This window comes from Raphanus sativus, chromosome 5, assembly GCF_000801105.2.
Source record: "Raphanus sativus cultivar WK10039 chromosome 5, ASM80110v3, whole genome shotgun sequence".
NCBI classification, from domain to species: Eukaryota; Viridiplantae; Streptophyta; class Magnoliopsida; order Brassicales; family Brassicaceae; genus Raphanus; species Raphanus sativus.
In genome coordinates, this window is record NC_079515.1 from 7,333,309 (window position 1) to 7,349,018 (window position 15,710).

General features: G+C 36.1%; 3 protein-coding genes across 4 annotated transcripts; all 3 read right to left on the minus strand.

The window, feature by feature from the left end:
* Positions 1-672: 672 nt before the first annotated feature.
* Positions 673-2,073, minus strand: LOC108861841 (B3 domain-containing protein At5g25470). Its single transcript, XM_057010740.1, is given in 3 exon segments — positions 673-1,038; positions 1,134-1,667; positions 1,770-2,073. Coding segments are annotated over 3 exon segments (894 nt in total). The 5' UTR covers positions 1,878-2,073; the 3' UTR covers positions 673-786.
* Positions 2,074-4,324: 2,251 nt separating this feature from the next.
* On the minus strand, positions 4,325-11,252 carry LOC130495245 (uncharacterized). 2 transcript variants are annotated; one of them, XM_056986676.1, is made up of 7 exons: positions 11,229-11,252; positions 5,777-6,100; positions 5,575-5,704; positions 5,375-5,494; positions 5,121-5,297; positions 4,794-5,033; positions 4,325-4,711 (listed from the first exon to the last, which is right to left on the minus strand). In XM_056986676.1, exons 2-7 carry the CDS (start codon positions 5,953-5,955, stop codon positions 4,454-4,456), a joined length of 1,104 nt encoding a protein of 367 aa, XP_056842656.1. In that variant the 5' UTR covers positions 5,956-6,100; positions 11,229-11,252; the 3' UTR covers positions 4,325-4,453. The 2 variants fall into 2 exon arrangements, with proteins under 2 accessions (XP_056842656.1, XP_056842655.1); XM_056986675.1 differs by lacking the exon at positions 11,229-11,252 and adding an exon at positions 6,727-7,068.
* LOC130495244 (uncharacterized) lies at positions 7,683-10,172 on the minus strand. Its single transcript, XM_056986674.1, has 4 exons — positions 8,792-10,172; positions 8,618-8,717; positions 8,160-8,549; positions 7,683-8,074 (listed from the first exon to the last, which is right to left on the minus strand). Exons 1-4 carry the CDS (start codon positions 10,132-10,134, stop codon positions 7,751-7,753), a joined length of 2,157 nt encoding a protein of 718 aa, XP_056842654.1. The 5' UTR covers positions 10,135-10,172; the 3' UTR covers positions 7,683-7,750.
* Positions 11,253-15,710: the final 4,458 nt, after the last annotated feature.

Consider the following 15,710-nt stretch of genomic DNA (forward strand, 5'->3'; position numbering starts at 1 on the left):
TATATATATATATATATATATATATATATATATACATAACTCGAAGAAAACAAGAAGTTGGAATATAGAAAATTGTCAAGAAAGTTTTGTTATTTCTTCATCTCGTTCCTGGTTTATTTTCTCTGTGATCACCATGGATTCCTCATCCTTGCTTTTGAGTTGTTTCTACATGTAAACTCTTGGCAGGAACGATTCTTTGTGTAATAAATTTGGATTGAATCAAATACGATTTACTCTTCATCATCTTCCCTCATTACGTTTTACTGTTACATACGCACGTGCGGCGCGTGTTTCTTACCGCAATAGTAAAACAAAATTTGAGTTTGTCCAAATTTACTACAAATTTATTACCGAACAATGGGAAAAACTCTCAACACCAAATCTAATCTAACTATTCCTGATCAGACCTCAAACAGATACGTTCTGGAGCATGACCATAATCTGGTGCTTAGTGTCTCCCTTCACCAAAGATTTGCTTCTGCTAGTTTTACATTAGTTAATTGAGGATCGTTTTTCAAAAGTCACTGTATATCTTGATTGAAAAGAATCATCTGTTACAGCCTTTCTTGGAGCATGAGGGCTTAGCATTGCAAGTTTGTGAAAACCAACATAAAGATTCTTGGGATATGTTGATGTGCTCAAGAGTAAGAGACTTAGCAATGCAAGTTTACGAAACCAACATAAAGTCACCTTTATTGCTACAAATTTGTTAAATCAACATAGAGGTCACATCCAGCGTTAAAAATAATAGGTCGGTAAAAACTATGTTCAGAAACAATGACTCATTTACTCACTCACCAAATGCACTCTAACAGCAGTAACCACACGTCCAGAGAGCTCAAATTCACAAACCACAGTGTCTCCTTGTTTGAGGTTGTACTTTTGACAGACATCTTCCCAGCCAGAGAAAGCATACAAACCGCTGTAACTCTTAGTGAAGCCCTCGAGTTTGTCTCCATCGGGGAGAAGGAAGTCCATGGAGGAATTATGGGGACCAAACTCCAAGTCATACTTCTTAATCACCAGAGGACTCACATACTACAAATATGAAAGAAAGAAAGAATGAAAAAGACAAGTCTTATGAGCTTGAAATGAAACAAGTAAAAACTGAAAATGCTAGTACAACGTTTTACCAGAATTTTGTTAGTTTTACTCAGCGTCTTCTCAAAGTAAGGGTTGTTGGGATTCAAGAGGCATCGCTCAGCAAAACTTCCCTCCCTCCACTTGCTGAAAGTCGTTCAGTCGCCAATACAACTAAACAAAAAAGAAAACAGTCAATTTTTTGGCATAGAGAGAGAAAAATAATAGTTTTCTTTACCAGAGGCAGGGGTTGTCTCCTCCTGGTGAGAACTCTCGGGCTTAGGAGGAAGAACCGGTTCAGTTTCCGGTTCAGTAACTTTAAGAGGAGCGGAGACGACCTCTTTACCATCTTTCTTAAAGATACGCACTTGGAAATACATAGTGCCTTGATGCGTGAAGACCAAAGTATCATCCGAACCCAAAAGGTTGTCGTCGACGAACTCATCCCAATCTTCTTTTATCATGAACAGACAATTCTTGTCTCGCTGGAGCCAGAGCTGCCAGGAGTTCTTCCATGGAACAGTGAACACCACTCTGTGCTCAAAAGCCGCGTGGTTGCTTCTCGCAATCTCTTGAGGAATAATCCTCTTACATAGCAAACACACAGTTGACAGTTATTAGCTAATGAGACCTGTTTGCTTAAAAAATCGATCGATTGCTTCTCGCAATCGATCGATTTTTTTTTTTACCATTGATTTAGACTTCCAGTTTTGTCCTGGAGAAAGAGACTTGGAGAAGGTAGTCTTCGTGGCCTGATTTTCGTGGATTTCACTCTCCGGCGACACTTTTCTCTTCATTCTCTCTCTCTCTCTCGAGCGATGGATTGTGCAGATTAGGGATTGTGATTTGGAGGGAGATGAGATCAATTTAGCTAACCCAATGGCACAGTAAAAAATACACTCTTCAATCTTTGGGCGACGGAGAGTCTTTCAGGTGTTGAGGTTGAAAATACCAAATTACCCCTTATCTCCCAAAGTCACGGACTCGCAGTGCTCGCGAGTCTAAAACTACACAGACCTTGGACGCCAATTTAACTAGATTTTGAATATGTTTTTGTTGGCTATTTTTAACTTTCTTTTTTTGTAAGTTTATAACCTTTTGAATTAAAAACACTTTTTATGAAATGAATTTTATATGGGTTATTTTGTGTAATAACCAATTTTGATAGCAAAATATGTATATAGTACATAATCTATATATAATAGCAAACCTGTTTTTTATAACCGCTGATGTCATCATTTTTTTATAGGAAAAAAAAAACAAAATCTAACGGTGAGAAATGTACAAAAAATATAATCCAAGGGATAGAATTTTGTTTGGGTTGAAGGGTATGATGTCATCATTCACATTAGCAACAGACGCCTTGATCACATCTCCTCAAAGGCTTCCCCTAAATGAATTGCAGAACCGTCGTACCCTTTAAGAATTATGTCTTTTCAATCGTTGTCTTCTATCTCATCAAAGGCGTCACCAAGTTATACCTTTTCTAAGGCGACTCTTACACAAATAGCATAACTGTCATCATTTTCTTTAAGAGTCGTGTCTTTTCACAAATTTATAAATAGAATTGACTGTATAAGGTTGCGTATTTTGTAGTTCCTTCACCAAATTCTCTAATTGGTTTCTTACTCTGTCTGGACTTTTTTTTCTGGGAATTATTTCTGTGGACATTTGATTCATATATGCGTTGAATCGTTCTTCCATACATGTTCTTTCAGTGTATCTTTCACCCAGAATCTCAGACTGGATTTCTACATAATCAACTTTGTAATTGTTGTATGTCTGATTTCTGCCACTTTTAATTTTTGTTAATCTTCCTCTTTTTGTAAACATGTATTTGTCGATGCAATTTTCCTTTTGACGGCTTGCTCCAGGAACACAAATCAATTTAATTGCCGCTATTTGAATGCCTCCGTAATTCATTCTCTTTTTGTATATGGCTAGGAATGCCTGGGATGAGATGGAGTTAATTGCGTCTTCTTTTTTTTTTTGGCCCACGTACAACCACTTGAACACTTACACGGTTACACCAGAGACTATTATAGCAAATTGTAATGTATCTTGGCCACCTTTATCCAACACGTATGGACCTTTTCCAACTTCTGCTATCTTTTGCAAAAGTCATGACGAGTTCAAGCTTTTTTCAGAGCTTCCTGCAAAAGGTTTTTTTTTCTTATTCTCTTCGGGGATTTTATTCATTAGCATCTGATCCAATTGGTCGTCATTCTCGAAAAGCAGTAAACTTATCATCTCGCTCACTTGGGACCATTCATCATATTCCGATAAAGAGAAGAGCTACAGAAATAAGATAGACTTTCAATAGAATTGTAAACAGTAGACTCATCTGTCACCAAAAGCGTGAGACTTTAATGCACTTACTGCATGCTAATATGTTGGAACATGTTAAATAAAAGGGAACTCTTATAGCCTCATGCATAGGAGCCACACACTAGAGAATACCATCTGCTGAAACTTCTGCTTGCCCAACCATGCAAGACCACTCTGCAGTCTCAGCCTCCTGTCGAGCCTTTAAGATTTTTCCAGTAACAAGAACCTATATTTTTTTGAAAAAGAAAAGTAGCAAAAACCTATGTTTTGATTCCCCCAAAGAACAACCAAATTACTAGTGATACCTTCATCACTTCACAGCCTACGTAACTCCAGTTTGGAGGATATTGAATAAAGCTAAAGAGATTCATAATATATACATACAAGTCCCTCCTCCACTACAAGAAAACTGCTCGATTCCCAGGGAAGATATCCTCGGAATGTCGTCGGAATTCACGTATTCCGACGACAAACCCAGGAAATGATCCGTCGGAATAATATCGTCGGAATAACGTAAGTCGTCGGAATTCCCTCGGAAATTTGTGACGAAATTCCGACGGAGACTTTTTCCGAGGGAATTCCGAGGAACACCTACGGTGATCCCATTGTCGGAATATCCCTCGGAATTTTCCGAGGGAATGTCCCTCGGAAAACACTGTCGGAAAATTCCGAGGAACTCTCCCTCGGAATATTCCGAGGGATATTCCCTCGGAAAATTCCGAGGAAATTGTTCCTCGGAATTTTCCGAGGGAATGTTCCTCGGAATTTTCCGACGGAAGACTCCCTCGGAAAATTCCGAGGAACACTTCCCTCGGAAATTTCCGAGGGCCTTCGTTCCTCGGAATTTTCGTAAAATATAATTTATATTAATAAATAAATATTAATTTATTTCTTATTAATTAAATTGGAAAATTAATTATTAAATTCGAAAATTAATTATTAAATTGAAAATTAAAATAAAAAACATAATATAAATAGTTCAAAAGTAATATTCATACAAAACAGAAAATAAAAATAAAGTTTAAAACATAAATTAAAGTTAGAACTACTCGTCCTCGTCGACGTCGAAGTTCTGGTCCGGGAATTGCCTCATGAAGGCCGCCATCATCTTCTCACTCCGCCTCCTGTCTGCCTCTCTAGCTCTCTCTTGAGCCGCCATCTTCTCCTCCAACTGACGGATGCGTTCATCCTTATCCTTCAGTTGATCCATCAGAGTAGGATCAACTGGCACCTGAGACGTAGGAGGAACCGATTTGGATCGACGACCCAAACCGACCAAACGTCCCTTCTTCTTTGGAATCGCCTGAAAAAGAAAATTTAAAATCTTAATCATAGAAAAAAATTTTAAAATTAATAAGTAAATTGATATTTACAAAATATCTTACCGATTCAAGAAGCTCGTTGATTCGGACTTGAGAGAGGGCAGTGGACTCAGTAGATGTGGCGTCAAGATCGAGATCGGCCTGGATCTGGGAGAGACGGGCCTCCTCGTCTTGTGTCATACTGTCCACCAGGGAGACAACCTCCTGCGCAAGACCGTCATCAATCTGGCCCGTGGTCTTGTTGGTGTGGATCCTCTTGTACAAAGGGAAATCACCCACGGGCTCACCTTCATTTTCTTGCGCCTAGGAAAACACATAAATTCAAAAAAAACATTAGAAAGCAGAAAAATTAAAAATTTACAATTAAAAAGAAAAGGAGTTTGAACTTACCATCTTGTCTGCGAGAGTGGGAATAGACTGAGCACCCAAATTGTGCTTGTACATGCCCTTCCCGCCACGATCGCTCTTGCGGTTGGCGGAGTTGGTGTTAGAGACCTGCTTCGTCGAGTCCTTGTCCCAATGGACACACAACTCCTCCCAAGTGGTCATGTTGATCCACTTTGGGACCTTATAATGAAAAAAAAATTTTTAAAGTTAAATAGAATTAAAAAAATATATTAATAAAGTTAAAAAAAAGAAAATACCTTATCCGCTAGCCACTTCTGCTTCCATTCATATATTTGCCCGGAATATGAATCCATACATTTGTGGATGAAGGCGTTGCGGATGAACGTCGTGTTATCCGGATGCCAGTTGAACTCTTGCTGGAAAAAACAAAACCTGATTAGTAGAAATAAAATTTCAAAGGAAAAAAATAGAAATTTTTAAAAGTTAGAATACTTACAGCAAACTGACGAAACCAGAGCTCCTGCTCATCCCTCGGCATCACTGTGAAGGTTGCGTATCCCTTCTTGAGGTCGGAATACATCATCCTGTTGATCCAAGCGCTGATCCCGTTATGGGATCGGTCGAACCTAATACATAGGAAACAACTTATTAAAAATGAATCTAATTTTTCAAATAAAGAAAATTAAACTTTCACTTACCAAGTCTGACCGGGTTCCCTAGGATACAGAGTGAGATAAGGGAGATGGTCACGACCTGGCTGTTGCACCAGCTGTGCAACAGTCATCACTCCTGGAGCGACATGAGGCTCGGGAATGTCTGGGAAGTCGTGAGGAAGATGAGGGGCCGCAGCGGGAGAAGGAGCCGCATGCTGAACCATAGCGGGACGGGGGCTCTGCGATGAGGATGACGAACCCCGAGACCGGCTAGACGAAACCCGAGAATCCGAAGGGGTCGTCGAAGTAGCGCGGCCTCGCGGTGGGGCCCGACGAGATCGAGCCCTCGCACTCTGGTCACTAGAATCCCTATAATTTTTTAAAAATAATGAATTAAAATTAATAAAATTTATTTTTTAAAATATATATTTATAAATTATAAAAACAGCTAAAATGATTTATAAATTAAAAAAATGTCTTAAGAATTATTAAATAACTTATAAATTATTTATAAATTTCAAAATATCTAAAAAAATATTAAATGACTTTTAAAATTATTTATAAATTATAAAATTTGCTAAAATAATTTTTAAATGACTTTTAAAATTATTTATAAATTATGAAATTTGCTAAAATAATTATAAAATGACTTTTTAAATTTTAAAAATTTTGAAATTAACTAAAATAATTATTAAATGACTTATAAAATTTTTATAAATTATAAAGTAGCCAAAATAATTACTAAAAAATTGAAACCCTAAAATTAATCAAATCTAAAATCAAAACCTAATCAAACCCTAAAATCTAATCAAAACTTAACATCAAAACCCTAATCCTAATCAAAACCCTAATCCTAATCAAAACCCTAATCCTAATCAAACCTAATCAAACCCTAATTCTAATTAAAACCTAATCTACTCAAATTCCCTAAAATCTAACAAAATTCCCTAAAATCTAACCTAGAACTAATAAGAGAGGGGGAGAAGAGAACTTACATGGAGGAGGGAGAGATTAGGGGAGTGGGGGTGGAGGGGGAGCCCGAATATCAAGAGGGAGAGGAGGAGGAGCCGGAAATCGCCAAGGGAGAGGAGGAGGAGCCGGAAATCGCCAAGGGAAAAGAGAGAAAAGAGAGAAATGGGGAAGAAGATCCGCAGATCTGGTTTTACCCCGAAAATTCCGACGGAAAATGAAACCCTCGGAATTCTGTCGGAATTTTCGGTTTACGAACCGGTTTACCAGAATTCCGACGGAATTCCGAGGGATTCAGGAATTCCGTCGGAATTCCCTCGGAATTATGGGTTCCTCGGAATTTCCTGGGAAATTTCCCAGGAAATTCCTAGGAATCCTATGGTTCCTCAGAATTTCCTGGGAAAATTCCCAGGAAATTCCGAGGAACCATAGTTTAGGGGTTCGGATTAATGATTTACAAACTTTAGACCGTTCCTTGAACAATTTGGCAGTTTTCTCAAGACTTATATTGATAGTACATGACAAATAAACATTCAAATTACAAAATGATTGAATCGAGTATAAGTATTGTCGTTTAGGTTCATTAAAGTGTATAAGTGTTTATCTTGCATTGCTGTTTGGGGATCTCGGTGCAACAATCGGAAAAGTGGCCATTAATTGGTACAACACCAATGTCTTGTCCCATAATCAATTGAAGACACTTACTAAGGCTTACGTAAGTCTTCTGGGAACCGTAAATTGGTGTTTTCGATTCTAAATCCTTATTCCCTAGGAATTTCCTGGGAAAATTCCCAGGAAATTCCGACGAAATGCTGAATTCCTAGGAATTTCCTGGGAAAATTCCCAGGAATTTCCCACGAAATGCTGATATCCGTCGGAATTTCCTGGGAATTTTCCCAGGAAATTCCTAGGAATCTATACCCTAAAATCAAATCCCTAAAATCTGATTTTACAAGGTAAAATTCCGAGGAAATTCCGAGGAAACCCTCAAGATCCTCGGAATTTCCTCGGAATTCTGAAAAAAAAAAAAAAAAAAAAAAAAAAACTATACTACTCTCCAATCTCTGGTTCATCCTCTGAACCCGAGTCACCATCATCACCACCAGATGAATCTGAATCTGGATCTTGGTGAAACTCTCCAATCTCTGGTTCATCTTCGACGTGAACAACGGCTTCGTCTCCAAAATCGGTGAAATCGATAACAAGATCAACTGCAGCTACATCTCCTGCTGCACTTAAGTTGCCGGATGTGTTTGGTTGGAGTGGGTCTTCCAACTCAGAACTTCCTTGAACTCGGCTTCTCGGGTTGAGTGCTGTAACAGTAACCCATGGATCATCTCTGTTCGTAACCCGGGGGTATTTGATATAACAAACCTGTAACATTTTTAAATTTGTTAATTAAGTATGAATGATGATGAAGCAAATATTGAAAATAATTGACATATATATTTTTAATTACCTGATCGGCCTGAGAAGCAAGAATGAAAGGATCATAATATGGCAGTTTTCGCCTCGAATGTACTGATGTGACACCAAATGCATCTGTTCTGACACCTCGATCCGGAGTGTTGTCGTACCAGTCACAATAGAAAACTGTGCACCGCAATCCAACCATGCCCGGATACACGATTTCCAAAATCTCGCGTATGTTTCCGTAGTATACATCATCTCCAGCTGCAGAGCAAACGCCAGCATTATAAGTCTTACTCGAACGTCTCCTCTTAGAAGTTGTGAATGCATATCCCCGAGAAGCAAATCTCGGATATGACTTCACAACATACTTTGGGCCCCAAATCATCTCGCGTAGCCAATCATTAATTGTTTCACCTCTGGCCATACCATCAGACACCTATTAATAAAACATATGTTAGTATAAAAATTTGGTAAATAGTATAAAAATTTATTTTCTGCACTCACATAAGTACGCATCCATCCAGCAAATTCTCTCATCTTCAGTGCTTCTAGTTCCTCCTCTGTGGCGTGTCTATATTCGAACCGCTTTTCCGCCATGAAAATCCTGTACATATTATGATAATATAAAAATTTGAACTTGCTAAAATAAATATTAAAAATAATATTTAAATTTTGTACCTCTCGTATTGAAAAACATCTTCGCAGTTGGTGAGCAAATATATTTGCAATTGACTGTGCTCCTCTTCAGTAAGTTGACGGTTCTTTGGTTTTCCGCTGAGTCGTCCAACATCTGTGAAGATGTCTGGAACCGTAACATAATATGTTGCCCTTTCGCCTCTATCATCATGCCGAGCGGGTTTTCTGCTTTTCGTCTGCACTTCTCCTGGAAAGTAGTGCTCCGCAAAGTTTGAAGTTTCTGCTCTGATAAACTGTGCCACTATAGAACCTTCTACCCTACTTAAATTTTTCACCATTTTCTTTAGATGAAACATATACCGCTCATACAGATACATCCATCTATACTGAACAGGACCACCAAGTTCCAATTCTCTTGGCAGGTGAATAACAAGATGCTCCATAACATCAAAAAATGAAGGAGGAAATATCTTCTCAAGGTTGCACTTAATCACGGCTATGTTAGTCTTCAAGTTTTCAATACATTCAGGAGTAACTGATCTCGTGCATAAATCTCGGAAGAAAGCACTTATCCCGGCAACTGCTTCATAAACATTCTTTGGTAATAGTTCCTTGAAGGCGAACGGAAGGAGGCGCTGCATCATTACATGGCAATCGTGACTCTTTAAGCCGGTAAACTTTCCTTCCCTTCTGTCGACACAGTTACCCAAATTAGATGCATAACCGTCTGGAAATTCCACATCCTTTGAAATCCAATCAAAGAACGCATCTTTGGCCGCTGCATCAAGTCGGTATATGGGAAAAGGAGCCCTGCCATTCTCATCAACATGAAGTTCTTCACGAGCACATATATCGACTAAATCCAGTCTTGACTTCAAATTATCCTTGGTTTTACCTTGAACGTTAAGGATCGTGTTCATCAGGTTGTCGAAAAAGTTCTTCTCAATATGCATGACATCTAAATTATGCCTCAGCAGATGATCCTTCCAGTATGGCAGATCCCAGAAAATACTCTTTTTGTGCCAGTTATGTAGATCTCCAACAGCATCTACCGGATAATGCACATGTCCACCCACGTCTGGGGTCCTTTCTGCACCAAAATCTCTTAGTTGTGTCAACATTTCTCTCCCACTGATTTCCGGTGTTGGATCATCAAACACCCTCTTGTTCTTCGTAAATAAATTCCTACTCCTGCGATATGGATGATCTGGTGGTAGGAATCTCCTGTGACAGTCAAACCAACACGTTTTCCTTCCATGTTTTAGTTGGAAAGCATCAGTGTTATCTTGACAATATGGACATGATAGCCTTCCATGTGTTGTCCATCCAGATAACATACCATATGCTGGGAAATCACTTATTGTCCACATAAGTACTGCCCGCATTTGGAAGTTTTCTTTACATGAAACATCGTACGTTTCAGCACCTTGACCCCATAGCTGTTGCAACTCATATATTAGTGGCTGTAGAAATACATCAAGTGATCTCCTAGGATGCTCTGGTCCGGGAACAAGAATGGAGAGAAACAAAAACTCTCGACGCAAGCACAAGTTTGGCGGTAAGTTGTATGGTGTGAGAATGACTGGCCATAGAGAATATTGTCTCCCATGCTTCCCAAATGGGCTGAAACCATCCGTACATAATCCAAGGTAGACATTTCTTCTTTCATACGCAAATTCTGGATAGGTCGATTGAAAATGCTTCCAAGCTTTTGCATCTGAAGGATGTCTAATCTCACCATCCGTTGAATGCTCCGCATGCCATCTCATTGGTTGCGCTGTGCGTTCGGACAGATACAACCTCTGCAACCTTTCCGTCAATGGCAAATACCACATCCTTTTATATGGCACTGGAACTCTTCCACCCGTATCTTTATAACGAGCCTTTCCACAAAATTTGCATGCATCCAGCTGCTCATCCGCCCTCCAATAAATCATGCAGTTATCCCTGCATACATCTATTACCTGGTACGATAAACCAAGACCAGCTACCAGTTTCTGAACCTCGTAGTATGAACCAGGAGCAACATTATCCTCAGGTAGAACACCTTTTACAAAATCAGCAATCGCATCCACACAGTCTTCAGCCAAATTATAATCGGATTTAATGCTCATCAGTCTTGTTGCAGATGATAAAGCTGAATGACCATCTCTGCAACCTTCGTACAAAGGTTGCTTTCCAGCATCCAACATATCATAAAATCTCCTAGCTTGTGTATTGGGTAAATCTTCCCCTCTAAAATGATCATTTACCATCTGCTCAGTACCTACACCATAATCTACGTCCATTCTAATTGGTTCTTCTAACCTAACCGCAGGTTGAGGTTCGCTAGTACTACCATATTCATAATCAGTTTCCCCATGATGATACCAAATTTTGTAACTCCGTGTAAACCCTCGAGTATATAGATGAGTCCAAACATCTAACTGTTTTATAACCTTCCTATTTTTACAAGTAGAACAAGGACATCTTAACATACCTGATTTAGCTTCCGGTTGGTTGAGAGCTTTCCCCATGAATTCCTTTAGACCATTTTCGAACTCTGGCGTAAGCAATCTCGTGTTCGGATCCATATGAGGTCGATCTATCCAAGAGCGATGATAATTATAAGAAGACATGATTTTTTCAATCAGATTCGTGTGTGCAAAATAGAATGAGAGAGGATGAAGATATGTAGTGAATGAAGAGGATGAGGGGTGCTTGCATTTATAGATTAAATCTGCCGATATTTCCCACGACATTCCCAGGAAATTCCGACCAACTAGCCGTTGCCGTCGGAATTTCCTCGGAATAATCAACGGCTCTATTATCCCTCGGAATTTCCTCGGAAATTTCCGAGGGATCTACCAGTCCGTCGGAATTTCCTCGGAAAATTCCGAGGAAATTCCGAGGAAACACGAAAATTGTGTTTCCTCGGAATTTCCTCGGAATTTCGTGGGAATATTCCGACGGACACATAGTCCCTCGGAATTTCCCTCAGAATCCGGCAGTTTTCTAGTAGTGCTCGACTTATGATCGTTGGACCTATCCTCACTATAAACTTATTCACGCTTCTTTGAATTTTTGTAACTATCACTAAACCAACTAAAAATTTAAATTATACCACGAAGCCATTGAAAATTCAAAATTACACCAACCATGAGCCAGCAAAGTTTCAGAATCACACAAACTACACATATAAAGTCCAGTTCTACATATACAAAAATTCCATTCCAACAACGGAGTAAAGCCAATATGACATTAAAAGGAACAATACTAGCAAAAATATTTAAAAAAGTTAGAGATAAATATGAAAGTGGTGATAGCTTTTCTTTTATATTAAACGGTTGTTGTGACTTTTCTTCTCTACAACTAATGTACATCTTTTATATCACATTTTTCTTTACATTTACTGTTTTATAATATCACACAGTTACAACCTTATATAAATTGTTACAAGCTTACAATAATAACTACACAACGGAGGAAGCAAAATATGTACTACTATATGAAAAAATATGGTAAATACATATCAAAAACAAATGAAAAACAAAGAAGCAAAAGGTAAAACTCTAATAATAACAAGTTTCAATCCTGAAACATATTCAGGTATTGTAATGTAAACATAGAACTTCATTTGATAGGTAATTAATGTAAAACAAGAAAACAAAAAAAACCAGTCAAAATCTTATATAATAAAGTTGGCTTTTTTTCTCCTTGGGGGTTTAAATGTCATGTGGCACACCCTTTTTAATAATTTTTTAATTTATATTTAATAGGTTTTAATGTTAATCATAAAACCTCCAAAAACTCACAGAAACCCAAAACCCGATACCGGTTGCACCACTGGTTGAACCAATATATAATTTTTATTTTTTTAGTTCTAGTTATATTTTAAATTCTGTTTTATAATCTAAATTTTCAATTATCTTATATAATAAAGTTGAGTTTTTTTCCTCCCTAGGAGAAAACCCAATGTCATTTGAAACACTTTTTTAATAATTAAAATATTTTCTTAAATTATATTTAATAGGTTTTAATGTTAATTATGAAAGACATTGGGTTTCTAAACTTTTCCTCATAAAAGCCCAAGCGTTTATAACAGTGTTTTGAACCCGAACCAGAACCACTGTTGAACCGGTAAACTCCGCGACCCAATATAAATTTTGTTTGAGTTTTGTGAAAAAACCCAAAATTTAAAATCCCAATTTAAAACCTCAAAAAACTCACTAAAACCCAAAATTCAATACCGGTTACACCACTGGTTGAATCAATAGATAATTTTTATTTTTTTAGTTTTTAGTTATGTTTTAAATTATGTTTTATATTATAAATTTCCAATTATAAAGTTAGATTTTTTTTCAGTTTTATTACCGTCTTCCTATTCATCTACACTACAATTTACGTTTACAAGGAAGGTGAGTAAGCGTGATCTTGTTCGACCCGCTCATCCGTAAAACAAATTCAAAGACGATCAAGCTTATTATTCCTCTACATTACAATTTACGTTTGCAAGAAAAATGAGTAAGTTATTTTTTATTTAACTTAGTTTATAACAAGTCATTACATTTTTAATTTACATATCAAAAAGAATAAGATCATATGATCATGTGGATTACAAAACATGTTTTGAATTGTTGAAGAACAAGAGCATGGCGAGCTGTTGGTAAGTTTTAAAATTTAGAGAAAATAAAAATTAGTTGATGTGATTTGGTGTTAATTTATTTTTGTTATTGACAATTTACTAATATGATGTTTTAATTTTGGTTTATTTTGCATTGGAAGTTTAATTTATTATTCATATTCGACATAAATATTTGTGAATTGTATGTCTTCATTTTTTTTAGATGTCATAACTCTTATATTACAAACTTTTTAAATAGTCTAAACTATTTTTTAATATTTTGTATGTCAAATGAAGTTAAAAATATAGAAACCAAGGTTAAGTATTTTCTGAATGTTTTAAGCATAAAATAGATAAATATCCAAACTATTATTTTATGTTTAGAAAACATTTCAAAATATTAACTATTATATAAAATTTTCATAGCTAATATATTATTATATAATAAAATTAATTCATTTATTAACATGCGGTTCATCAACGGTTGGTCCAATAACTCATTGATCCGGTCAATTCAACGACCTGGTTAATCGTCAGATTCAGTGTCTAGGTTGGGTTTCAAAATCACGGTTTATAGGTTTTCTTTATATTTGATTTGACTATGGAGAATAAAGCCTCTATGATTCTCCATAGTCAACGATCTGTATCACTTTCATAAATTCGACCCACATGATCCGTATGACCAAAAATCTTAAACCCGCATCCACCCCGCCAAAACCTGTGGATAAACCGTCTTACTCGTGGGTAATAATAATTATATTAAAAACTAATTATTTTAATTATATATTAATATTTTAATTATATATTAATTATTTTAATTATATATTAATTATTTTAATTATATATTAATTATTAAAAATAATATTAAAATAATACATTATAACTAAAATTATATAAATATTTTATATGTTTATATATTTCTACGAAAAATAAAATAAAAAAAAACTTTTTTTTGAATTTACGGGTCGGCGAGTACCCGCGACTCATATTTGGCTGACCCGCACCCGCCCCGCTTAAACTAATCTTAACCCACACCCGCATCGCAGTTCGAAAATTTTAAACCGATCGACCCGCACCCGCTCCACGGCGGGTCAGACGGGGCGGAGCCCCCGGGATTTGAATTAAATTCTCAGCTCCACTAACCACTATAAAAAAGATCAGAAAATATCATTTTTATACATATTTTCATTTTATATTTTTAGAATATTTTATTTACTAAGATTATATAATAAATTATAAATTCATGTAAAAATACAACATATGAACCCGGCGCGTAGCGCCGGAATACCACTAGTTATTAATATATCATACTGTTTGAACTAAAACCTAAGAATATACATATATTTTGTAATTTATTGTCTAAACTTGACACCTCCAATACTTGGCTGCCGAAGGAGGAAAGCAATTTAATTAAATAAATAAGAACATTATCAAAATAAGAAAGATATTAGATTCCATCATTATCAAAGATTTGATTGAGGTAGCTAAATTATTGACTTTTCTAATACAAACAATTGATTGTTCACAGTTCTAAATAACAATTATATACAAAATTTACTGTACACGAAATTAATTGACAGGAGAAATAATTTACAATTGAACGAAAAATTATTAAAATAAATTCAAGAAATGAATGGAATTACATATCTTGTTATTATTGTTGGCATCTCAAGATAACTTAAATGGATGTAAGTATGCTTTACTTAAATAATTGACAAATTAGTAATACTTAATCTTATTAAAATAAGCTTGAAATAATCGTCAAGGATGATTCATACACATTATTTGTAACCACATTCAACAAAGACATGACCAGAATTTTGCGTTAATCAGCAACTAACTTGATTAAATTTCAGGTAAGTCTATTTTTTATAATTTATAGTGTATAAACTAAGACTATATTTTAAAAACTCCTAAATGCAGGAAAAAATCAATAGATGATTCAAGAGATAATGCAGTTATCTTCTTTATGTCAGAAACAAATATTGGTAAAGTTTTCAAATTCAGTATGAAAGTCACATCCTTTAATTATAAATCAACTTAGTTGGGTAAATGGTTACATAAATCACATGCAATCAAATTAATATGGAAGATGTACAAAATACAATTGAAAAACTTCATGCTTTTAGTTAAGGGATTTTAGTTAATGATTAATATACAAAATTTGGTATTTAATTTCAAGGACAGACAAAAAAATATTATAAAGGATGTCACAAAAGAGATTATTAATAAATTTTATGAAAGTGATCACGAGGCTTCAGGAAGTGCAATGGTAAATTCTTCAGAAGATAATCATACAAGAAAAAATAAATTAGCTATGATAGCTATAGATATAAGACAAATAGCAATGACAATCTA

Bases quoted from the DNA above. Each gene is read 5' to 3' on its own strand.
- LOC130495245 (XM_056986675.1), bottom strand. The intron at 5,495-5,574 runs GTAAGTATTCTA...TGTTTTTTCCAG, and splicing joins TCTGGTTTCGTCAGTTTGCT to CAAGAGTTCAACTGGCATCC. The intron at 4,712-4,793 runs GTAAGATATTTT...TTTCTTTTTCAG, and splicing joins TCAACGAGCTTCTTGAATCG to GCGATTCCAAAGAAGAAGGG.
- LOC130495244 (XM_056986674.1), bottom strand. From the start codon at position 10,134: ATGCGGGCAGTACTTATGTGGACAATAAGTGATTTCCCAGCATATGGT. The intron at 8,550-8,617 runs GTGAGTGCAGAA...TTTTATTAATAG, and splicing joins CTGGATGGATGCGTACTTAT to GTGTCTGATGGTATGGCCAG. The intron at 8,075-8,159 runs GTAATTAAAAAT...AAAATGTTACAG, and splicing joins TTGCTTCTCAGGCCGATCAG to GTTTGTTATATCAAATACCC.